Source organism: Myxine glutinosa, chromosome 5 (genome assembly GCF_964187855.1).
Source record: "Myxine glutinosa chromosome 5, kmMyxGlut1.1, whole genome shotgun sequence".
In the NCBI taxonomy this organism is placed as follows: Eukaryota; Metazoa; Chordata; class Myxini; order Myxiniformes; family Myxinidae; genus Myxine; species Myxine glutinosa.
The window spans coordinates 51,753,432-51,778,955 of NC_136265.1; the positions used below are offsets into that span (position 1 = coordinate 51,753,432).

The following is a 25,524-nucleotide window of genomic DNA, read 5'->3' on the forward strand; positions in this document are numbered from 1 at the left end:
GGACCTGGACAATGTGACGATGTTCGTCTCGAGATCTTTAAAGAAGTTTAACAACGACCTTCCGGTTCCTGTCCTCGTGCTGTACAAGGTTAAAAGTTGGACATTCGGACTATTTCGTCCTGTTTCAAAGAGTTTCAAAAGGAAGAGTTTCCAAAGAGGTTCGGCTTCCGCCATGTTTTCTTGTTTATGTTTTTATGTGAATCCCAGGTGTCACGTGATAAGGAGGAACCCAGGTTCAAATCCCGTGTACCACATGTGTCTATGCCCTCCTGTCCTTGTAATTCATGTAAATGTACACTAATGTCTCCTAACCCTCTGTATTGAAGGAAGTGTAATTAATTAATGTATGGAGCACACAGGTGAGTGGGTACGGGGGTGTTAGCTAAATATTTCGGCAATATTTTCATACGTAATAAATAGATGAAGCAAAATCACCTCGTGATACAAATCGTGTCTGGACGTTTTGATGGAACTCCGGGGAGGAGCATAACTATGTACACGTTAGTGACGTCATTACTTGAGAAATTGGGCTTTATTTGGGGGGGGAGGGGCAATCACTGATTCCAGGGCAGAAACAATCTTACTATAATTCACCAAATGTCCGTCTGTCTGTTCGAAGGTACCGTAAAAACTGCTGAACCGATCGCAAAGATATTTTGGGTGGGTAATCCTGGGACCCCTGGGAGTAAAATAGGCTATTTAGTTTTCCCAATTTCAGCTTTGGTCTCCAGCATTCTCAGGTTTGGACTCCCGCATAACATTCGCGTTCGCATAACGTTCATTGTGACGATGTATGTGTTCACGGTAGTGTTTGACGTGACGGTGTGAACGTAATTTTGTAATGTTTTTCGTTTCGTAATCGTGTCATGAACGTTTAATGAACATTTAATGTTTAATGAACGTTTAATGCCCTTCGATGTCCGGGGCCGCACGCGCGCTACACTGGACGGGCCAGCGTGTACCTTGCCCTTCGCCGTCAGGCTCGGGTGAACCGCTGAGCCCCATCCGTGATGGGGACTGGGGGTTGAGACAGTGTCCCACGAACGAGGAATTCCCAGTATAGTCAGGTTCACTATGTTTTTTCGTTCAAAATTTTGGTAGATTAGCAAAACTATACATTTCTGGAATACTCAGAGCTTGAGGAATCCAAAAATTAATGTTTGCATTTGCGTAGACACCTTTGCGAAAATGACCCTCAGGACAGTGATGAAGATCTGTAAAAGCATATTCCTGAATGGTGTAGACCTAGTAGATCCTGTGTATAGGACTTATAGTTCAATCTGATACTAACAAGGCTGCTTTCTTGCTTTATAAACCCATACCTATAACTTCAAAGGACTTGCAATATCATGTATTATGTAATACAGTTATATCACAAATATAAAGACAATGGTTTTCAATTACCTTTGTTTGTTGCTTTTCTATAATCCTGAGCACTATTTTGAGGCCTTTATTGGATTCCTTGACCCAGAAAATATAGTATTTGCATGTTTAATTAAGTTTCTAGGTTGACTAGAAGCCGAGATAGCGCAAAATATGTATTTTTATGGCGGCCATTTTGAAAATCCAAAATGGCGGCCATGCAGGTGTCTGTGCAAATGCCAACATTGATTTTCGGATTCTCCATTCTCTGAAGATTCCAAAAATGTACAGGTTTGTTAATCCCAAAATTTTGAACGAAATTATATTTGTTACCATAGTGAACCTGACTAGTAGACGGAGGTTATGTTTTCACCCCTGTCTCTCCGTTTGTTTGTTTGTGAACAAAATATCTCAAAAGGTTGTGGACGGATTCGGACGAAATTTGGCAGAGATGTAGTGTATGTGACAAGGACGAAATGATTAGATTTTGGTGAAGATCCGGATCCGGCTACTAGAATTTTTTCAGTGATTCTTCACCATTGAGTGATATGGCGGACCAGGTGGAGGTAAGCTCTCCACTGAGTACCGTTCTTGTTAAATCTGAAGATGTCGCCGAAATATTTACACCTCTTCCCCAAATGAAACCCACACTCACCTGTGTGCTCCATACATGAATTAATTACACTTCCTTTGTGTACAGAAGGTTAGGACGCATTCGTGTACATTTGTATGAATTAGAAGGACAGGAGGAGATAGATAATAAACACATGTGGTACACAGCATTTGAACCTGGGTTCCTCCTTATCACGTGACACCTGGGATTCACATGAAAACATAAACAAGAAAACATGGCGGAAGCGGACCCTTTGGAAAACCGACCGAACATGAAACAGGACGAAATGGTCCGAATGTACAACTTTTTAACTTGTTTAGTACGAGGACAGGAACCGGAAGGTCGTTGTTAAACTTCTTTAAAGATCTCGAGACGAACATCGTCACGAGACGTCCAGGTAACATTAGGGGCGTGGTCTACGGAGATCCGAGAAGCTCTGAAAACGTCACCACAGTGAAAGAAAAGAAGAAGAACTGAGGAAGAAGAGCACGTGCTTCGCTGTCCCTCAGTTCTGTGGTACCGAAATGAATTGTCCCGAAGTTACGAACTCCGAGCTGTGTCCGATGAACCGAGATCTCTCAGGTGAGGAACACAAGGTGAACCCTCCGGTATCCACGAGGGTCTCCGATGGGATGAACCTGCTCGGTCCGGGAGAATCTCCCACGGATAAGGAGTTCGGACCCGGTACGTGACGTTCTTGTTCCCGTGCGGGGTCCGTGCTGTGCACTATGTACGTTAATAGTTAATGTGGGAATGAAACCATGTACGGATATCTGGTTCCCTCGTACAATATCGTGTCGATCTCCTGATCTGGTTCCCTCGTACAAGATCGGGTCGATCTCCTCATCGGGTTCCCTCGTACAAGATCGTGTCGATCTCCTCATCGGGTTCCCTCGTACAAGATCGTGGCGATCTCCTCATCGGGTTCCCTCGTACAGGATCGTGTCGATCTCCTCATCGGGTTCCCTCGTACAAGATCGGGTCGATCTCCTCATCGGGTTCCCTCGTACAAGATCGTGTCGATCTCCTGATCTGGTTCCCTCGTACAAGATCGGGTCGATCTCCTCATCGGGTTCCCTCGTACAAGATCGCGTCGATCTCCTCATCGGGTTCCCTCGTACAAGATCGTGTCGATCTCCTCATCGGGTTCCCTCGTACAAGATCGTGTCGATCTAATCGGGTTCCCTCGTACAAGATCGGGTCGATCTCCTGAGCCGGTGAATTGATTCCGTTTGTTGTAATCGGAGCTCGAACGGACATTTTGATTCCCGAGAGCAGATTCGTTGTGGACGATTTTGAGGACAAGTTCGACCGTTTCTCCCTGTTAGAGACAAAATGAATGTAAGAGTTGGGTTTCTTTTAACACAATAGACAATGATAGGATCAGGGGCATTAATCTGAAAGTAAATAAGATGAGAGTTCGGGTGGTGTAAGGTCGGGGTCCACCATTTGGATTCATTAACGAGGAAATTCGACGCAGAAGGACATTCGGCCCTTCATGTCTGTGGCACCAACACTAAATTAAACTACAACTAGAAAGGCAATTGGTAGAGAGCAGCGAGAGAACTTGGTAGAGAGCACAGAGAGAACTTGGTAGAGAGCAGCGAGAGAACTTGGTAGAGAGCACAGAGAGAACTTGGTAGAGAGCAGAGAGAGAACTTGGTTGAGAGCAGAGAGAGAACTTGGTAGAGAGCAGAGAGAGAACTTGGTAGAGAGCAGAGAGAGAACTTGGTAGAGAGCAGAGAGAGAACTTGGTTGAGAGCAGAGAGAGAACTTGGTAGAGAGCAGAGAGAGAACTTGGTAGAGAGCAGAGAGAGAACCTGGTAGAGAGCAGAGAGAGAACTTGGTAGCAAGCAGAGAGAGAAACTTGGTAGAGAGCAGAGAGAGAACTTGGTAGAGAGCAGAGAGAGAACCTGGTAGAGAGCAGAGAGAGAACTTGGTAGCGAGCAGAGAGAGAACCTGGTTGAGAGCAGAGAGAGAACTTGGTAGAGAGCAGAGAGAGAACTTGGTAGAGAGCAGAGAGAGAACTTGGTAGAGAGCAGAGAGAGAACCTGGTAGAGAGCAGAGAGAGAACTTGGTAGAGAGCAGAGAGAGAACTTGGTAGAGAGCAGAGAGAGAACTTGGTAGAGAGCAGAGAGAGAACTTGGTAGAGAGCAGAGAGAGAACCTGGTAGAGAGCAGAGAGAGAACTTGGTAGAGAGCAGAGAGAGAACTTGGTAGAGAGCAGAGAGAGAACTTGGTAGCGAGCAGAGAGAGAACTTGGTAGAGAGCAGAGAGAGAACTTGGTAGAGAGCAGAGAGAGAACTTGGTAGAGAGCAGAGAGAGAACTTGGTAGAGAGCAGAGAGAGAACTTGGTAGCGAGCAGAGAGAGAACTTGGTAGAGAGCAGAGAGAGAACTTGGTAGAGAGCAGAGAGAGAACTTGGTAGAGAGCAGAGAGAGAACTTGGTAGAGAGCAGAGAGAGAACTTGGTAGGAGAGCAGAGAGAGAACTTGGTAGAGAGCAGAGAGAGAACTTGGTAGAGAGCAGAGAGAGAACTTGGTAGAGAGCAGAGAGAGAACTTGGTAGAGAGCAGAGAGAGAACTGGTAGAGAGCAGAGAGAGAACTTGGTAGAGAGCAGAGAGAGAACTTGGTAGAGAGCAGAGAGAGAACCTGGTAGAGAGCAGAGAGAGAACTTGGTAGAGAGCAGAGAGAGAACTTGGTAGAGAGCAGAGAGAGAACTTGGTAGAGAGCAGAGAGAGAACTTGGTAGAGAGCAGAGAGAGAACTTGGTAGAGAGCAGAGAGAGAACTTGGTAGAGAGCAGAGAGAGAACTTGGTAGAGAGCAGAGAGAGAACTTGGTAGAGAGCAGAGAGAGAACTTGGTAGAGAGCAGAGAGAGAACTTGGTAGAGAGCAGAGAGAGACCTTGGTAGAGAGCAGAGAGAGAACTTGGTAGAGAGCAGAGAGAGAACTTGGTAGCAAGCAGAGAGAGAACTTGGTAGAGAGCAGAGAGAGAACTTGGTAGAGAGCAGAGAGAGAACTTGGTAGAGAGCAGAGAGAGAACTTGGTAGAGAGCAGAGAGAGAACTTGGTAGAGAGCAGAGAGAGAACCTGGTAGAGAGCAGAGAGAGAACTTGGTAGAGAGCAGAGAGAGAACTTGGTAGCGAGCAGAGAGAGAACTTGGTAGAGAGCAGAGAGAGAACTGGTAGAGAGCAGAGAGAGAACTTGGTAGAGAGCAGAGAGAGAACTTGGTAGAGAGCAGAGAGAGAACTTGGTAGAGAGCAGAGAGAGAACTTGGTAGAGAGCAGAGAGAGAACTTGGTAGAGAGCAGAGAGAGAACTTGGTAGAGAGCAGAGAGAGAACTTGGTAGAGAGCAGAGAGAGAACTTGGTAGAGAGCAGAGAGAGAACTTGGTAGAGAGCAGAGAGAGAACTTGGTAGAGAGCAGAGAGAGAACTTGGTAGAGAGCAGAGAGAGAACTTGGTAGAGAGCAGAGAGAGAACCTTGGTAGAGAGCAGAGAGAGAACTTGGTAGAGAGCAGAGAGAGAACTTGGTAGAGAGCAGAGAGAGAACTTGGTAGAGAGCAGAGAGAGAACTTGGTAGAGAGCAGAGAGAGAACTTGGTAGAGAGCAGAGAGAGAACTTGGTAGAGAGCAGAGAGAGAACTTGGTAGAGAGCAGAGAGAGAACTTGGTAGAGAGCAGAGAGAGAACTTGGTAGAGAGCAGAGAGAGAACTTGGTAGAGAGCAGAGAGAGAACTTGGTAGAGAGCAGAGAGAGAACTTGGTAGAGAGCAGAGAGAGAACTTGGTAGAGAGCAGAGAGAGAACTTGGTAGAGAGCAGAGAGAGAACTTGGTAGAGAGCAGAGAGAGAACTTGGTAGAGAGCAGAGAGAGAACTTGGTAGAGAGCAGAGAGAGAACTTGGTAGAGAGCAGAGAGAGAACTTGGTAGAGAGCAGAGAGAGAACTTGGTAGAGAGCAGAGAGAGAACTTGGTAGAGAGCAGAGAGAGAACTTGGTAGAGAGCAGAGAGAGAACTTGGTAGAGAGCAGAGAGAGAACTTGGTAGAGAGCAGAGAGAGAACTTGGTAGAGAGCAGAGAGAGAACTTGGTAGAGAGCAGAGAGAGAACCTGGTAGAGAGCAGAGAGAGAACCTTGGTAGAGAGCAGAGAGAGAACTTGGTAGAGAGCAGAGAGAGAACTTGGTAGAGAGCAGAGAGAGAACCTGGTAGAGAGCAGAGAGAGAACTTGGTAGAGAGCAGAGAGAGAACTTGGTAGAGAGCAGAGAGAGAACTTGGTAGAGAGCAGAGAGAGAACTTGGTAGAGAGCAGAGAGAGAACTTGGTAGAGAGCAGAGAGAGAACTTGGTAGAGAGCAGAGAGAGACCTTGGTAGAGAGCAGAGAGAGAACTTGGTAGAGAGCAGAGAGAGAACTTGGTAGAGAGCAGAGAGAGAACTTGGTAGAGAGCAGCGAGAGAACTTGGTAGAGAGCAGCGAGAGAACTTGGTAGAGAGCAGAGAGAGAACTTGGTAGAGAGCAGAGAGAGAACTTGGTAGAGAGCAGAGAGAGAACTTGGTAGAGAGCAAAGAGAGAACTTGGTAGAGAGCAGAGACGAGAACTTGGTAGAGAGCAGAGAGAGAACTTGGTAGAGAGCAAACCTCCATCCACCAGGTTGAACAGTTTATGTTTTGGATCCACCAGGTCGGATCTGGATTCGCGCCGGAACCAAAATCGAATCGCTTGTTCTTGTCACTTCGTCTTACCCGACTCATCCACTAAGTTTATTCATAACTCGTCCATAACCTTTTTTCATATCATGTTATTTCAAATATAAAGACGGATAAAAACATAACCTCAGTCCTACTTCAATGGTGGAGGTAATAAATCAGTCAAAACGACGATGTAGTGGGGATTGGGGGGAAGGAGGTGATTGGGGGATTGGGGGAAGGGAGGTGATTTGGGGAATGGGGGAGGGAGGTGATTGGGGGATTGGGGGGAGGGAGGTGATCTGGGGAATGGGGGGAGGGAGGTGATCTGGGGAATGGGGGGGAGGGAGGTGATTTGGGGATTGGGGGGAGGGAGGTGATTTGGGGATTGGGGGGGGGGGTGTTTTGGGGACTGGGGGGGGGGGGGAGGTGTGGGGATTGGAGGGGGGTGATTTGGGGGATTGGGGGGAGGGAGGTGATTTGGGGAATGGGGGGAGGGAGGTGATTTGGGGATTGGGGGGAGGGAGGTGATTTGGGGGTTGGGGGGAGGGAGGTGATTTGGGGATTGGGGGGAGGTGATTTGGGGATTGGGGGGAGGGAGGTGATTTTGGGGATTGGGGCGGGGGGGGCGGTTTGGGGATTGGGAGAGGGGGGACGTGTGGGGATTGGAGGGGGGGTGATTTGGGGATTGGGGGGGAGGGAGGTGATTTGGGGATTAAGTGGAGGGAGGTGTTTTGGGGATTGGGGGGAGGGAGGTGATTTGGGGATTGGGGGGAGGGAGGTGATTTGGGGATTGGGGGGGGGGAGGTGATTTGGGGATTGGGGGGAGGGAGGTGTTTTGGGGATTGGGGGGAGGGAGGTGATTTGGGTATTGGGGGGAGGGAGGTGATTTGGGGATTGGGGAAATAACATGAAATTTTGGGGATTGCGCTGACGACGGAGCGGGGAGGCGCGCTGACGATGGAGCGGGGAGTCGCGCTGACGACGGAGCGGGGAGGCGCGCTGACGACGGAGCGGGGAGGCGCGCTGACGACGGAGCGGGGAGGCGCGCTGACGACGGAGCGGGGAGGCGCGCTGACGACGGAGCGGGGTAGGCGCGCTGACGACGGAGCGGGGAGGCGCGCTGACGACGGAGCAGGGAGGCGCGCTGACGACGGAGCGGGGGAGGCACGCTGACGAAGGAGCGGGGAGGCACGCTGACGACGGAGCGGGGAGGCGTGCTGAAGACTGAGCGGGGAGGCGCGCTGATGACGGAAGTGGGGAGGCGCGCTGATGACGGAGGTGGGAGGCGCGCTGACGACGGAGCGGGGAGGCGCGCTGACGACGGAGCGGGGAGGCGCGCTGACGACGGAGCGGGGAGGCACGCTGACGACGGAGCGGGGAGGCGCGCTGACGACGGAGCGGGGAGGCGCGCTGACGACGGAGCGGGGCGGCGCGCTGACGACGGAGCGGGGGGGGGGGGGCGCTGATGACGGAGCGGGGAGGCGCGCTGACGACGGAGCGGGGAGGCGCGCTGACGACGGAGCGGGGAGGCATGCTGACCACGGAGCGGGGAGGCGCGCTGACGACGGAGCGGGGAGGCGCGCTGACGACGGAGCGGGGCGGCGCGCTGACGACGGAGCGGGGCGGCGCGCTGACGAAGAGCGGGGAGGCGCGCTGACGACGGAGCGGGGAGGCGCGCTGACGACGGAGCGGGGAGGCGCGCTGACGACGGAGCGGGGAGGCGTGCTGACGACGGAGCGGGGAGGCGCGCTGACGACGGAGCGGGGAGGCGCGCTGACGACGGAGCGGGGAGGCGCGCTGACGACGGAGCGGGGAGGCGCGCTGACGACGGAGCGGGGAGGCGCGCTGACGACGGAGCGGGGCGGCGCGCTGACGACGGAGCGGGGAGGCGCGCTGACGACGGAGCGGGGAGGCGCGCTGACGACGGAGCGGGGAGGCGCGCTGACGACGGAGCGGGGAGGCGCGCTGACGACGGAGCGGGGAGGCGCGCTGACGACGGAGCGGGGAGGCGCGCTGACGACGGAGCGGGGAGGCGCGCTGACGACGGAGCGGGGAGGCGCGCTGACGACGGAGCGGGGAGGCGCGCTGACGACGGAGCGGGGAGGCGCGCTGACGACGGAGCGGGGAGGCGCGCTGACGACGGAGCGGGGAGGCGCGCTGACGACGGAGCGGGGGCGGCGCGCTGACGACGGAGCGGGGAGGCGCGCTGACGACGGAGCGGGGAGGCGCGCTGACGACGGAGCGGGGAGGCGCGCTGACGACGGAGCGGGGAGGCGCGCGTGACGACGGAGCGGGAGGCGCGCTGACGACGGAGCGGGGAGGCGCGCTGACGACGGAGGGGAGGCGCGCTGACGACGGAGCGGGGAGGCGCGCTGACGACGGAGCGGGGAGGCGCGCTGACGACGGAGCGGGGAGGGCGCGCTGACGACGGAGCGGGGAGGCGCGCTGACGACGGAGCGGGAGGCGCGCTGACGACGGAGCGGGGAGGCGCGCTGACGACGGAGCGGGGAGGCGCGCTGACGACGGAGCGGGGAGGCGCGCTGACGACGGAGCGGGGAGGCGCGCTGACGACGGAGCGGGGAGGCGCGCTGACGACGGAGCCGGGGGAGGCGCGCTGACGACGGAGCGGGGAGGCGCGCTGACGACGGAGCGGGGGGGGCGCGCTGACGACGGAGCGGGGGGGGGCGCGCTGACGACGGAGCGGGGGGGCGCGCTGACGACGGAGCGGGGGGCCGCGCTGACGACGGAGCGGGGAGGCGCGCTGACGACGGAGCGGGGAGGCGCGCTGACGACTGAGCGGGGAGGCGCGCTGACGACGGAGCGGGGGGGGTGCGCTGACGACGGAGCAAGGAGAGATGCAGAAAATAGGGCCAAATGGAGAAGATTGTCCTGGGGACCGCAAGGCTAACCCCCGCTCTAGCAGGGAAAATGGTCTTAAAATGCATGTTGTGTTGTTGTTGTTGTAGAGTAGTGCAGAATAGAGTCCAGCACAATGCCGTGCCATGCAGGTGGGTTTGTACTTTACTTCTGTTTTATCTTTGTGATAAACTCGATTTTGTACTCCACCAGTGTGACAGGTGGACGTCACTCAAGGAACAAACCTGGGGTTTTATGACAAATTTAATCGGTTATTTGTTATTTACCCAACGTTCATCTAACTGTTCTCAGTTGATCAAGTATTGCTGTAAATGATAATTTCACGTATGTTACCCTGCTGTACACGCAGGTATGTGTGATACAAGATGGTTGGAAAATTTTCAAATAAAATAATAAATCTTCATATTGAGATGAAGCCAAAGCTTTAATCTTTCATTGTTTTTGTTTTTTTTAAGGATGTTTTTCTTTTCAGATTCTATTTTGGAAGTGAAGGTGGAATCTGAGTTTGAGGATGATTCAACCTCTCAAGAGAAAGGTCTGAACCACATCAACATTCCGCTTGTTCCAGTTACAGTCAGTCATGTGTACATGTACATTGTAAGTCCTGAGGTTATTCCCTGGAGAGATAGTGTTGTATTTTTATTTAGCTCCCAAAATCATTCAAAGACGCAACTCATTAATAACGGATTCCCCTGTGCACATTGAAGCATCACAATACTTGTTTGGGATGTTCAGGATAAACTTCCTGAGAGTTTGCTTCTGTATCCACCTTGTTCACCCAGTGCATCCTCCCTTACCTCTCATTCTTCCCCACCTCCCCTAACTCTGTTACATCCCGATCCATTCTATGTTCTCGCACTTCCACGAGCCTCGACTTTGTTGACGAAAAATAAAGGAACATGAATGTACTGACGGCTGTGACCGCAGCAATTAGATGAGAAATAAATTCGTAAAAATATTCGGATCAACCACATCATTCACTTTTGACACACCCATGACACAATGCAAAATAAGGAGAAGAGAGAAAAATCTGTTGTGATTGCACATCGTCATCCATACCGGCTGTTGAGAGTTCGCGTCAGAAACCCAGCTAACGCAGTCTAACACCTCCGTGAATGACCGAAGGCAAAAGGCTCTGTGAGCTCTTCGGGTTTGCTTGACCCCATGGACTGATGAACCAAGTTCTTAGCCCCCCCACAGTGAGGATTGAGGTCATGCACCCGAGGTGTTGCGTGACTGTGCACCAAGGTCTGATGGTTGCATCACCTGCAATGAAGGACCACAGACACCAGCACCGACCGATAAGCCAGACCAGAAGGAGCTCGGGTCGCTGGAGCTCCAAACAAGGATTTATATAATTTCTGCAGCAAATGAACATACACCACCCGAAGAGATTGTCCCGCTAACTTTAAGGCATCCTTTGGCTACTGATTTTTGTTCTGGAATTTTGAACCAAAAACTTATTTTTGTATGACCTGTAAATGCTTCATCAGTGTTTTCATTCACGTATCCTTCTTCATGTTCTTGTGTTTGTGCGTTTGTTATAATATTTATCATCCTTATTATAAACACCGCAGTACGTGTGATTCACCGTATTTATAGGATTAAAAATACGATTTTCTAGGACTTGTACGGTGATATATCTTTGCTTTAAATTTTAAAAATGATACATCTTGGAGGGTTTATTTTCATAGTTTAATTTTTCCTTTTAAAAAAGTTTTATAAACAAATACCATACTCTTTTCTTTTATATATATATATATATATATATATATATATATATATATATATATATATATATATATATATATATATATATATATATATATATATATATATATATATATATATATATATATAGATATATATATATATATAGAAGATAGAAGATTACCATACTCAAAATGTTGATGTTAAACCCAAATGTTAATGTTATCCCTGATTTAGAGCCTGTTGAAATTCCTCATACTCCATATGATAATCTTGCAACTTGTTCAGCGTGTGATAAAGTAGGATTAAGCATTGAATCAAAAGCTCATAAACGATGTATATTTTGTGATTATATTCTAATTACTCACCCAAAAATATTTTAAAAGGCTTGAGGAGCGATGGTGATGAGAAGGGCAGGGGATGATTGGATTGAAAAGAAAAGTCCATCGCCTCTTCAGGGCCTTACAGTGCATCTTACTGCCATGGCTTGCATACACCTCCTAGACAGATCGTGATCGGTCGTGCATTCTTGTGCCTCCTATGTGCCTTCTTGTGACACGACGTCCTCACCTGCAGACAATAGGTGTTTATGTAAACAATATTACCTTGACTATACTGTCGATATACCGTAAAACATTGCTTCAAAAAGGGGACCAAAAAACAACAACAACCACGGTCCCCGAAAAATGGCCTCTAAAGGTGTTTTATTTTTATTTTTATACTGTCGATAAATTACATAGAGGTCAAGAAACACAACTAACATTGACAGGTGCCTGATACATGGCAATTTAACCTACACGAAACACACGGACCATGTTACACTTACCACTAGTTTAGTTATGAATCCTCCCCCCCCCTTTCACATAACAACGCAGCTGGTCCCTCTCATTGGCCGCCCACTGATATGGGCAGCACATTCACCTGGGCTGTCAGGGCGGGACCCGATGAAAAGTATTCTCCTTCTCTCCAGAGATCCACAGCTCACTTTACCACCATGGCTTGCAATCCCTCGGCCAAACAGTTCATGATAGTGCTTTAGCATGGAAGAAAAGACTTCCGAGACGTTCGGATTCTGAGTGAAGTCTTTCTTAAACTGCAACGGCAAAAGCTCTCCACAGGGTCGGTACACCTGCAGAAGCAGGACGAGTATAATGGTGATAATGAAAAGTGTCCCCTTGTTTAACTAGGCCATGGCAAATGTTTGAGACTTCGATTCTTAGCAAAGGTGCACAGTGAGGTGGAGATAATAATAATTCCAGTGCACCAATTAATAGTTCACAAAATTCATTTTACAAGGCAATGGAATGTGCCCAGCTGTTCAGCATCAGCGAGAACACCAAATTGACATTTCGTCATGCACTTCTTCTATTTTCAGACCACTCTGCCCTTTCAGATTCACAAGTTTATTTATTTATTTTCACCCCATTAACCTTCTTTTGTTGACCTCCTTGGTTAAGTGGGAAAATGAGTTTGTCTGTTGGAGACCCCATGCGTTTCTCTCCACCACATAAAAGTATTATTTTTGTTTGGATTTGCTTCTTTATCCCTTCCTATATCGTAATGATCTGTTGTCACATGGTTTGCAGGTAAAGCTCAAGTGGTGAAGTCAGAAACTTTCCAACAGAACCTTCTTCAGACTTCCCAGGATGCTTTGAGCAATGATCATGTAAAGCAGGAACAATGTGATTCCCCATCGATGGAGCCAAGCAAAGGTGCTCAGCTGCTCGAACGTAAGCTGAGCTCTCTATGGATCACATCATATTGTGTTTACTTGGTGACTTCATTATTTCATGATGAAATAATTGTGTTCCAAACGCTGCAGAACGTCAAGTCTAGTTCAATAATCTTCACTCAAATGTTTATCTTGTTTATGTGACCGAGACAGGGATATCTGTTTCATTTAAAACACGTTGCACATAAAATACAAATATTCAAGATTGTTGCGTCACGTCGTACAAGTTTGTCTCAACCATTTCAAAATCCTGTGGCGTCGCACCGCATTGTTACGATCACCGACACCAACTTTGGATGATTTCCTGTAGAAAGGAGTTCAACAACTCAGTTATGTGACAATCTTGAACACACCTACTATTTCCTGGTTCTTTTAATGCAATCAATCCAGCCTGGACACTTTCCTTTAACATCTGAGATTTAAATAAATAAATAAAATGTGTATATATATGTATATATACACACACAGTACTTTGGCTGGGCTCAGGGAAGAGCGAGGACACAGAACAGATCGGGACACAACATAATTATGGGAAGAGCAGGAGAAAGTGTAAACGCCAATAGTAGGGAGAAGGTAGACGGAGACGGACAAACAAGTGATGCAGATAACGACGAGGAAGGGGAGAATGCAAGGGGGGTAGACAAGATGGATACAAAAGCCAAATTTTGGGAGTGGTCAGGGTGGTTTACTGGGTGTAAAAAAGATCATGGTTCTGTTCGGGGCATGACTTGCGATGGTGGTGAATAGGTGTCTTAAAGACCTGGGGGGAAGAATGAGATTTATCTTTCCAACTGGAAGAATGAGATCTTTCCAACCAAATGTTGTGGAGACTAGTCTGAGAAAACCGTTATAGCCAGCTCTACTAAACTTTAACTGATTAGAGTTACCTCCGTAATTTAGTACATGACAAATTTGTTTTTTTTATTTTTAACCTTTTTCGGCCATTTTGGGTTTATTGAAAACCTTCAGCAATCTTTTTCTCCAAAAGCGCTGAACATATCAATGCGAAATTTTAAACACTAGCAACCGTACCCGCCCTACGGGCGGGGCTTCAATTGGGAGGCCCAAATGAAAAGGTAAAATATCAGAAATTGAAGGCTTTTTAAAATTTTAAACGATTCATGTAAGCATCGGTTAAATCATATCACACGCAAATCATCAAAATCTAAACAGTATCTTACTATAATTCACCAAATGTCCCACAGTGATCGATACACTATGATCGTGATGATCGTGATCGTGAATCGTGACCGATAATCGTGTTTACAATCGCTATGTCGTATGTACTCCCAATACGTGTTTCCTTCAGTCAAAATGGGTTAGAATTCTCTCAAGCACGGACTCTTTAGCTCTTTCACGAGCCTCGATCTTGTATACAAAAAAAAAAAAAAAAAAAAGCAGAGATTCAACCCGTGTCCTTATAAAAGGTCTTTGTCCTAGGTCACCGAGTTCGATCGGTGCAGCGATCGGTGCAGCCGTTTGTGCGGCACCCAGGAAAACAACATCGTCACAATGAAAACATCGTCACAATGAATGTTATGCGAATGCGAATGTTATGCGGGAGTCCAAACCTGAGAATGCTGGAGACCAAAGCTGAAATATTCACCAAATGTCCCACAGTGATCGATACACTATGATCGTGATGATCATAATCGTGATCGTGAATCGTGATCGATAATCGTGTTCACAATCGCTATGTCGTATGTACTCCCGATACGTGTGTCTAGCAACGGTACCCGCCATACGGGCAGGGCTTCAATTGGGAGGCCCAAATGAAAAGGCTAAATATCAGAAATTGATGGCTTTTTTTTCTTTTAAACGATTTATATAAATATCCGTTAAATCTCGATCGGTGCAGACGTTTGTGCGGCACCCGGGAAAATAACGTCATGCGGGAGCAAGTATCAGCAGGATGTGGCAGTGTGGGAGTCCACGTTTCTGATCCTCCTTCATGCCGAAGTAGCCCACGACTTCTCCAAGCATTCCGCTCTTCAGATCCGCCATGACAGATTTAAGCTTGATACTGAAGACGCGTGCAGTTAGTCCTCCCGATGTCGTATGTACTCCCGATACGTGTTTCCTTCATTGTAAAAACTTCCAAATCAACAGTTAAAAGGATTTTGAGCCGATAGCTGTTACGGCCTTGGCAAGATCGATGGAGACAACGATCTGTTTGCATATTCACCGCCCAAATAGCTATGTGGAATTCTCTCATGTGGAGATTAAACTAATCGTGTTCACAATCGCTGTGTCATATGTACTCCCGATACGTGTTTCCTTCAGTTGAAATGGGTTAGAATTCTCTCAAGCAGGGATTCAACCCGTGTCCTTATAAAAGGTCTTTGTCCGAGGTCACCGAGTTCGATCGGTGCAGCTGTGCAGCGATTGGTGCAGTCGTTTGTGCGGCACCCGGGAAAGCAACATCTATCTATAATTCCAGCAATCTCTGTGTGTATGTTTGTATGTTTGTATGTTTGTATGTTTGTATGTTTGTATGTATGTTTGTCTGTGACCGCTGTTTCTCGACAACTACCGGTCCGATATACTTGAAACTTGCCAGGTATATTGCTGGGGACCCGAGGATGTGCCTTTTCAAGGTTTTAAATTAATCGCAGAAGTAGTTACCGAGCTATGTCCAAAAAACGATTCAACCAATCAGAGAGCAGCGAGCTATCACGTGTGCCGAACGTGGCGAACAGACTCTGCCTCGGATGGCACATTTGAGAGCGTATTCATTTATTTCCCGTCGGCAAACTATGTTGGCGCTATGTTGGCGTTAAACGATGTTTTAAAACTAATTAAAACTAATTTGCGATTCTTTCGCTTTCCTGCGATATGCGACCTTCCGGACAGTCAAATGAGGACGTCACTTCCGGACTTACGTAGCGGCGAGCGGGCGCCATTTGGAGGAGCTGGGAGGACTCAGTCGTGATAGAGTGAGCCTGAGTGAGTATATCAAGACAAGAACAAGATCTAGAAGGAGGTATGTACGGTGCGATTCATATAATATATTGTTTAGTTATCGTCGATGAGGAATTTGGGGGCCCGATTAACTGCAGCGCCATCCGAGCTGCGGCGTCGGGACGATACATTCATTGTACGGTAACATCACGCACTTACGGGCACGTCCTATATATATAGTACGGGCATGCCCTAGTCGTCACAATGAGAACAATGAACGTTATGCGAACACGAATGTTATGCGTGAGTCCAAACCTGAGAATGCTGGAGACTAAAGCTGAAATTGGGAAAACAATATAGCCTACTAGCAGAAGTACCCGGCATTGCCGGGCGGGGGAGGGGAGGGGACGGGGAAGGGGAGGGGAGGGGAACGGGGGGGAGGGGAGGGGAACGGGGGGGAGGGGAGAAGAGGCGGGGGAGGGGAGAAGAGGCGGGGGAGGGGAGAAGAGGCGGGGGAGGGGAGAAGAGGTGGGGGAGGGGAGAAGAGGGGGGGGAGGGGAGAAGAGGGGGGGCAGGAGAGAAGAGGGGGGAGGGGGAGGGGGGAGGGGAGGAGAAGGGGGGAGGGGAGGAGAGGGGGGAGGTAGGGGAGGGGGAGGGGGGAGGGGGAGGGGGTGGGGAGGGGGAGGGGGGAGGGCGCGCGAATCGTCGAATCAGCGCCCTGCTCTGCCACCGATTCAGATTCCGTGTATAATATTCCTTGCTGAAAAAAAAAAAGGATCTAAAGATGAAAGAAAAAAAAACCTATGTGGTGTGAATGGCAATGTTCCTCGCTGAAATGTGAAAAAACGCAATCGCGCGGCAAGGAACATCACGTGATCGCTCTGAGCGATCGATTGCAACTCTGCGTCGTGTCGTGGGCGTGGCCAACGTGGCCTCATGCTCCCAGGTGATTGGCTAACTCGAGCTCGAGAGAGCCATAATGCGCTACGTTGTGGCAAAAAATATGGATCTAAAGATGAAAGAAAAAAAAACATGTGGTGTGAATGGCAATGTTCCTCGCTGAAATGTGAAAAAACGCAATCGCGCGGCAAGGAACATCACGTGATCGCTCTGAGCGATCGATTGCAACTCTGCGTCGTGTCGTGGGCGTGGCCAACGTGGCCTCATGCTCCCAGGTGATTGGCTAACCCGAGCTCGAGAGAGCCATAATGCGCTACGTTGTGGCAAAAAATATGCATCTAAAGATGAAAGGAAAAAAAACCTATGTGGTGTGAATGGCAATGTTCCTCGCTGAAATGTGAAAAAACGCAATCGCGCGGCAAGGAACATCACGTGATCGCTCTGAGCGATCGATTGCAACTCTGCGTCGTGTCGTGGGCGTGGCCAACGTGGCCTCATGCTCCCAGGTGATTGGCTAACTCGAGCTCGAGAGAGCCATAATGCGCTCCGTTATGGCAAAAAATATGGATCTAAAGATGAAAGAAAAAAAAACCTATGTGGTGTGAATGGCAATGTTCCTCGCTGAAATGGGAAAAAACGCAATCGCGCGGCAAGGAACATCACGTGATCGCTCTGAGCGATCGATTGCAACTCTGCGTCGTGTCGTGGGCGTGGCCAACGTGGCCTCATGCTCCCAGGTGATTGGCTAACCCGAGCTCGAGAGAGCCATAATGCGCTACGTTGTGGCAAAAAATATGGATCTAAAGATGAAAGAAAAATAAACCTATGTGGTGTGAATGGCAATGTTCCTCACTGAAATGTGAAAAAACGCAATCGTGCGGCAAGGAACATCACGTGATCGCTCTGAACGATCGATTGCAACTCTGCGTCGTGTCGTGGGCATGGCCAACGTGGCCTCATGCTCCCAGGTGATTGGCTAACTCGAGCTCGAGAGGGCCATAATGCGCTACGGTATGGCAAAAAATATGGATCTAAAGATGAAAGGAAAAAAATCCTATGTGGTGTGAATGGCAATGTTCCTCGCTGAAATGTGAAAAAACGCAATCGCGCGGCAAGGAACATCACGTGATCGCTCTGAGCGATCGATTGCAACTCTGCGTCCTGTCGTGGGTGTGGCCAACGTGGCCTCATGCTCCCAGGTGATTGGCTAACTCGAGCTCGAGAGAGCCATAATGCGCTACGTTATGGCAAAAAATATGGATCTAAAGATGAAAGGGGAAAAAACCTATGTGGTGTGAATGGCAATGTTCGTCGCTGAAATGTGAAAAAAGGCAATTGCTTTTCGCTCTGAAATACGTGCGAACGCGTAACTGAGTTAATGGCGGCAAGGAACATCACGTGATCGCTCTGAGCGAATCAGCGTGCTGCTCTGCGACCGGTCAGATTCCGTGCATAATATTCCTCGCTGAAATGCGCTGAGGTAAAAATATGGTTTAAAAATATTATCTATCTATAATTCCAGTAATCTCTGTGTGTTTGTTTGTACGTTTGTTTGTCTGTGACCGCTGTTTCTCGACAACCACGGGTCCGATATACTTGAAACTTGCCAGGTATATTGCTGGGGACCCGAGGATGTGCCTTTTCAAGGTTTCATATTAATCGGACAATTACTTACCGAGCTATGTCCAAAAAACGATTCAACCAATCAGAGAGCAGCGAGCTATCGCGTGTGCCGAACGTGGCGGACACACTCTGCCTCGGATGGCACATTTGAGAGCGTATTCATTTATTTCACGTTTGCAAACTATGTTGGCGCTATGTTGGCGTTAAACTATGTTTTAAAACTAATAAAAACCCCGGGGGGATTGTCACTGTACTCGCAAGCCGTTCGCCGTTCGCTTTGGCGTTGCGAATGGACCAAAACATTTCATGCACCAAACCATTTCATGTAAAGCGTTCGCCGTTCGCTTTGGCGTTGCGAATGGACCAAAACATTTCATGGACCAAACCATTTCATGTAAATAGAGGGGGGGATATAATTTTAGATATAGATATAGTACGGGCATGCCCTAGTGAAATCAATTTTTAGTTCAGCCATGTTCTTACCAGGCTCAATGGCCATGTCTGTGCCAAATATCAAGTACGTGAGCCTCTCCGTTTAGGAGTCTATCGGTAACATTACACACACACACACACACACACACAAACTATGTTTTATATATATAGATTTTACTCCTGGAGATCCCAGGATTATCCACCTAAAATATCGTTGAGATCGGTTCAGCAGTTTATACGGTACCTTCGAACAGACAGACAGACGGACGGACATTTGGTGAATTATAGTAAGATATGTTTGACTCGGCATGGGGAATTAAGTTTGCAAAAAAACAAGTCATCAGTCACATGGAATGGTGGCCATATTGGATTGAAAAATAAAACTTTAAAAATCCTATTCTCCGAAACCGCTTATCCGATCGATAGGAAAACTGTGCAAATACGATGGCATACCCATGTGGAAAATGTGCGGAAAATGATGACATAATAGTTGACGTGGTTTGGCCACCATATTGAATTTAAACAACACAAAACAACAACAACAGGCATTTTAAGGCCATTTTCCCTGCAAGAGCGGCGGTTAGCCATTGAATTTAAACAACAACTTTAATAATATTGTCCAGAGAACCACCTAACAGATCAATGCGAAATATCATACATATCAGATCAGATCGATATCAAATGGGGGGAAAATCAGATCGATATCAAATGTCACCATCTCTCCTGTTGAAGACTAGCTTGCACGAATACAGCATTCTGGATTCCATTCTATTCACAATTTCTGTTTTAACTTCACTGTTTCTCCATAATAATCATTTTATTTCTCCATAATGATTTCTCCAAAATACTATTCCATGGACCATCTGGTAGTACTTATGACAAGTCTTCTGCCCATTGACAGAAAGACAGTGGTTGTATCTCTCGCAGCTTTTTTTTATTTGTTTTGTATGCAAAGTTAAGGCTTGTGGAAGAGCGAGAACACTGAATGGATCAGGATGCAACAGAACAAAAAGAAGATTCGAATGAGGGGGGAAACACCAACAGCAGGGTTGCAGCATAAAATAGATGGATATTGAACAAAAAAGGGAAGTGGGGAGGAAAGAGGGGTAGGGGAGGATGTACAGGGTGGATTAGATGGATACAGAAGCAGATGCTTAGGAAGGAAAAACTGGAAATTTAGAAGAACTTGGGCTTGGGGATGGATACGTTCATGGGGTTAGAAAAGATGATGTTTTGGATGGTGGATGATCTGAGATGGTGGTGAACAGCTGTCTTGAAGACATTGATGGAGTAATTCTTTGAAAAGAATATGGAAGTTTGCCTGGGGGCGACCAAGCACAGAAAGCGTACAGGGTACAAGATCAGAAAGGACACTGTAGAAGACAGAGAGACCACAGACTTGTCTGTGATGAGAAGTGAGAGGCCCATAGACTCAGCTTTAAAGTGTAAGATTCCAACAATCTTGAAGGACTTGGTTTCCATGGTGTGAAGTTAAGCAAGTTGTGAGGCAGGGGTCCAGCCAAGAGGAGAGAGAGCAGTACTCCATCAAGCTGTGGATGAAGGCATTGAGTGGACCAGAGTTCAGATGTGCCAAGGAAGGACTTCGTACGACAGAGGATGCCCAGTCGGCGAATGGCTTTGGAGAAAAGATCATGGCTGAAAGTGAGACCCAAGACTTGAGTGACTGAACGTCCTCAAGAGAATTGAAAAGAAAGTAGATGGGAGGGTTTTCAATACGGTCCTTTCGGAGAGAGTGTGACATTTGTTATGATTGAAAGACTTATTTCAAGTGTTTGAGCAGCTTGTGATATTGTCAAGGACTGAAGAGATAGAAGAGGATGCTGCCTGTCTATCTGAAGGATTCGCTGATCGTTGGATGGATTTGGATGGATTCAACAGAATGTTGATCGAAGTATGTTAACCACTTTGGGAAGCACAGATAAGCTGATAATGGTCAGTCTGATTGTTATACAATGTCCAGAACGATGTAACAACCTTTGCTAATGTAGTTAGTGGAGGACAGAAATATGGCCAATGTTTAAATTATCTTGTGAAATACCATACTTATCAAATACGGACGAGTTGGTATGAATTGTTGATGCTTTTTGTCTTTGCAGAGAAACAAATGAAACTGGATTCTTGTTCCAACTGTTCCCAGCTGTTCAACACAGAAATTTTGAATCATCGCATGCCACAGACTGTAACTCAAGAAAATCGCACATTTAGCAACGTGTCTTGTAAATGTTGCACAGAAACCCTCAAGAATATCCAAGAAACTCAGAGACCACATAAGTGTTCTTTGTGTGACAAATCATTTACAACGTCGTCATCTTTAAAACAACATCGAGCAATCCACACGGGCGTGAAGCCGTTCATCTGTTCTATTTGCAGCAAGGGGTTTGCTCGCTCATCGTATTTACTCGTTCATCAAAGAATACACACAGGTGAAAGGCCGCACAAGTGTTGTTTGTGTCCCAAAGCCTATACTCAATCATCACATCTAAGGAATCATCAAATAGTGCATGCAGTGGAGAAGCCTCATAGGTGCTCTTTGTGTCCCAAAGCCTTCAGACAATTTTCACATTTAAGGACTCATAAAAAAATCCACACGGCTGAGAAGTCATTCAAGTGTTCCACTTGCAGCAAGGAGTTTGCTCACTCCACAGATTTACACATTCATCAAAGAACACACACAGGTGAGAAGCCTTACATGTGCTCTTTGTGTCTTAAAACTTTTGCTCATTCATCAAATTTAAGGAATCATCAAAGAACACATACAGGAGAGAAGCCCTATAAGTGTATTTTGTGTCCCAAAGCCTTTGTTCAATCATCACATTTAAGGAATCATCAAAATACACACACAGGTGAGAAGCCCTGCAAGTGTTATTTGTGTCCTTCAGCCTTTGCTGATACCAATACTTTGAAAAATCATCTCAGAATACACATGGGAGAGAAGCCACACAAGTGTTCTTTGTGTCCTAAAGCCTTTATTCAACCATCACATTTAAAATATCATCTCAGGATGCACGCAGGAGAGAAGCCACACAAGTGTTCTGTGTGCAGCAAGGCTTACGCTTATATCTCAGGATGGAAAATTCATCAAAGAACGCACACTGGTGAGAAACCATTCACATGCCCAGTATGCACCAAGGGGTTCGATCGTTCATCAAGTTTGAATCGACATCAAAAAAGACACACAAAGGAGAAGCAGTTTAAGTGTTCCCTTTGTCCTCAGACCTTTTTTTGGTCAACAGTTTTAAAGAACCATCATCGAAGATTACATTCAGGAGAGAAGCCTTTCAAGTGCTTTGTGTGCAGCAAGGCTTTCAGTTTTATCTCAGGATGGAAAAGTCATCAAAGTGTTCACACAGGAGAGAAACCCTTCACGTGTTCTGTTTGCAGCAAGAAATTTGCTCGCTCATCAGACTTACATGTTCATCAAAGAACACATACAGGCGAGAAGCCGTTCACCTGTTCTATTTGCAGCAAGGAGTTTGCTCGCTCATCGTATTTACACATTCATCAAAGAATACACACAGGTGAAAAGCCGCACAAGTGTTTTTTGTGTCCCAAAGCCTATACTCAATCAGCGCATTTAAGGAATCATCAAATAGTGCATGCAGGTAAGAAGCAACACAAGAAATCATAGACACAGAATAAATCATCAAATAATACTGTTACGTTTGTAGGGGGTAGGCAATACCTTAGCCCAGGTAGAATGCTTAGGTGGTGTGTTCCGACTGTCGTGAAGAAGAAGAAATCCCATGTAATAAGTAGGAAATTTGTGTCGACCGTATGTTGGGTAAGCTTGCATCTTCGTCCCCATAAGAGGGGTGGGGTATGTTAATTAGCGAGGGATTATGGGTAAATTAATCCCCTGTATGTAATGGCCTCTGTTATTTATTCCTCTGTTCCTTATGACACACGCAGCACACATACATAGTAAGAAATCGCCCATTAAACACAGTAAATAAAAATCAACCGGAAACAGGACATTGAGCACGACCGCGAATAACACAGGCACAGAAGGTCCGTGAGGCCACGCCTCGAAGAGCAGTGATTGGTCCGGGATTGATTGGCAAAACGACTGCTAAGATGGGACTCGCTGATAGGAGCGGACACGGAGACGTCGTGAGATGACGTCAGAGCCTTGACTATAAAGGAACGCTCAGCCGACATTTTCTCCTCTTGCACAAGGGAGATTCATCACGAACAGTCGTGTCCCGACATTTTGTCTCTTTCCTCTTCTCTTGCTTTCCTTGTGGCTTTCTCTCTTGTGCTGGGGTGCTCCGGAGAGAGGGACATTCATAAAGAACGGGGACATATACGGTGCGCTCTTGAGCGAGGAACATTCATTGGGAGCAGCCACGATTTTGTATCTCTCGGTTGCTGGATCTGGTGGTGAACTGTCGTGTTCCAACATCTTCATCATGATCGTGAGGAGGGGGAACTGCGGACCGAGAACTGCGGTTTCCCACGCAAGGACGACGAAGATGAGCGAGGCTGGGTGAACAAGGGTGTGCAAGGCCTAGTGCAGCCTGCGTTTTTCCCGCCAAGGACATGAGTGGGGGAGGAGGGGGGATTGACGATTCCTGACGAGATTCAAGAGCCGATTTGAGCTAAGTGCCACAAACCACACATTTATTTTCCATTTATTTTTCCTTTTGTCTGTATTCGGGTCTGAATGAGGGCACTCCAATTATGAATTTATTTTTATCGCGCATCATTTGGTTACTGGCATTTCTTCAATAAAGCCAGCATTTTTGTTGTACATTTTACTTCTGTGTAGTTTGAATTAATTTATCCAGGTGCGAAGAAGTCGGGTGGACGCCATCCAGGTAAGTTCGTCATCCCCCTTTCCCTCGCGTGTAACGAATACCGTCATTTTGGATTGAACGCTTCAGAGTATTAACCAAACGAGCTTCAGAACGACCTCTTTCTGTACCCTGCTGGACCTCCTATGACCTCTTTCTGTACCCTGCTTGACCTCCTACGACATCTTTCTGAACCCTGCGTGACTTCCTTCGACATCTTTCTGAACCCTGCTGGACTTCACATGACCTCTTTCTGAACCCTGCTGGACTTCCTACGACATCTTTCTAAACCCTGCTTGACATGACTTCTTTCTGAACCCTGCTTGACCTCCTACGACATCTTTCTGTACCCTGCTTGACCTCCTACGACATCTTTCTGAACCCTGCGTGACTTCCTTCGACATCTTTCTGAACCCTGCTGGACTTCCTACGACATCTTTCTAAACCCTGCTTGACTTCACATGACCGTGCCTTTTGACTGACGGTCTGCCAGTCTTCGTTGGTCGACGTTGAAGATCCCAGTGTACTTCACATGACCGTGCCTTTTGACTGATGGTCTGCCAGTCTTCGTTGGTCGACGTTGAAGATCCCAGTGTACTTCACGAAGCATGGGCGAGCTTTCGCAGGCAGCCGGAACAAATGACAAATTCCTCCTCTAACCATATTTGAACGTTGGGCCTGGCCAGCAGGTTCGTGAAAGACTTCAGGCAAGCTTTCGACTGGTGCCAGTGCTGGTGATGCCTTGGGTAAATGAATGCGTCATGTCCATTAATTCAGCAACCAAAACCAAATGCCCGACACAAAGTATGGATTGTACCATTACAAAGATAAGGGAATTGTAGATTATTGTGGATTGTACCATTACAAAAAGGGGGCACGTAATGAAGAAGGGGCATATTTACCCCTTTCCTCGATTTGTTTTTGTATGACAATGATATGCCAGCGTGGATCAGCAAGCTTCGCTTACCACATGTCGCTGCGGAGGCACGGCCTTGTTTTAACTGAAGATAATAACCTGACTGAACATGAGTTGCTGTTTTGTCATGATTTACACCAATGAGAATGCAAACATTTTTTGTGGAAATATATTTGCAATATTGGTGATATTATTTATTTGTAATTTATTTTGTAATAAAAAAAGGGCCAAGTCGTCTGAAGCTCAAAATGGTCAAGGGTCCAAGCTGGTATGATGGGTCCAAAGCCTCTTTCAGGTCTTTGGCTCTTGAGACTCTTCATGGTCTTCGTGTTCTTTCATGGTCTTTTGGGTCTTTTGAGTCTTTGGGTCTTTTAAGTGTTTTGGGTCCTCTGAGTCTTTTGGGTCTCCGGGGTCTTTTGGGTTGGTGTCGGTTTGACTTTTTGTGAGATTAATGTTAGCTCTTTCACGAGCCTCTATCTTGTATACAAAAAAACAACAAAAAAAAAACACATACGAACACACATACACACACACGCACACACATACACACACATATACACACACATACGCACACACATACGCACACACATATACACACATATGCACACACATATACACACACATACGCACACACATATACACACATACGCACACACACATACACACACACGCACACATATACACACACATACGCACACACATATGCACACACACATATACACACACATACGCACACACATATACACACATACGCACACACACATATACACACACATACGCACACACATATACACACACACATATACACACATACGCACACACACACATATACACACACGCACACACATATACACACACATACGCACACACACACATATACACACACACATACGCACACACACACATATACACACACATACGCACACACACACGAACACACATACACACACACGAACACACATATACACACA

General features: G+C 47.4%; 1 protein-coding gene across 2 annotated transcripts; it reads left to right on the forward strand.

The window, feature by feature from the left end:
• Positions 1–23,601, forward strand: LOC137427538 (uncharacterized). 2 transcript variants are annotated; one of them, XM_068117112.2, is made up of 4 exons: positions 1–2,557; positions 9,998–10,060; positions 12,822–12,965; positions 20,941–23,601. In XM_068117112.2, exons 1-4 carry the CDS (start codon positions 2,500–2,502, stop codon positions 22,470–22,472), a joined length of 1,797 nt encoding a protein of 598 aa, XP_067973213.2. In that variant the 5' UTR covers positions 1–2,499; the 3' UTR covers positions 22,473–23,601. The 2 variants fall into 2 exon arrangements, with proteins under 2 accessions (XP_067973213.2, XP_067973212.2); XM_068117111.2 differs by having other exon boundaries at positions 674–2,659.
• Positions 23,602–25,524: the final 1,923 nt, after the last annotated feature.

Bases quoted from the DNA above. Each gene is read 5' to 3' on its own strand.
- LOC137427538 (XM_068117111.2), top strand. From the start codon at position 2,500: ATGAATTGTCCCGAAGTTACGAACTCCGAGCTGTGTCCGATGAACCGA. The intron at 2,660-9,997 runs GTACGTGACGTT...TTTTCTTTTCAG, and splicing joins GGATAAGGAGTTCGGACCCG to ATTCTATTTTGGAAGTGAAG. The intron at 12,966-20,940 runs GTAAGCTGAGCT...TTGTCTTTGCAG, and splicing joins AGGTGCTCAGCTGCTCGAAC to AGAAACAAATGAAACTGGAT.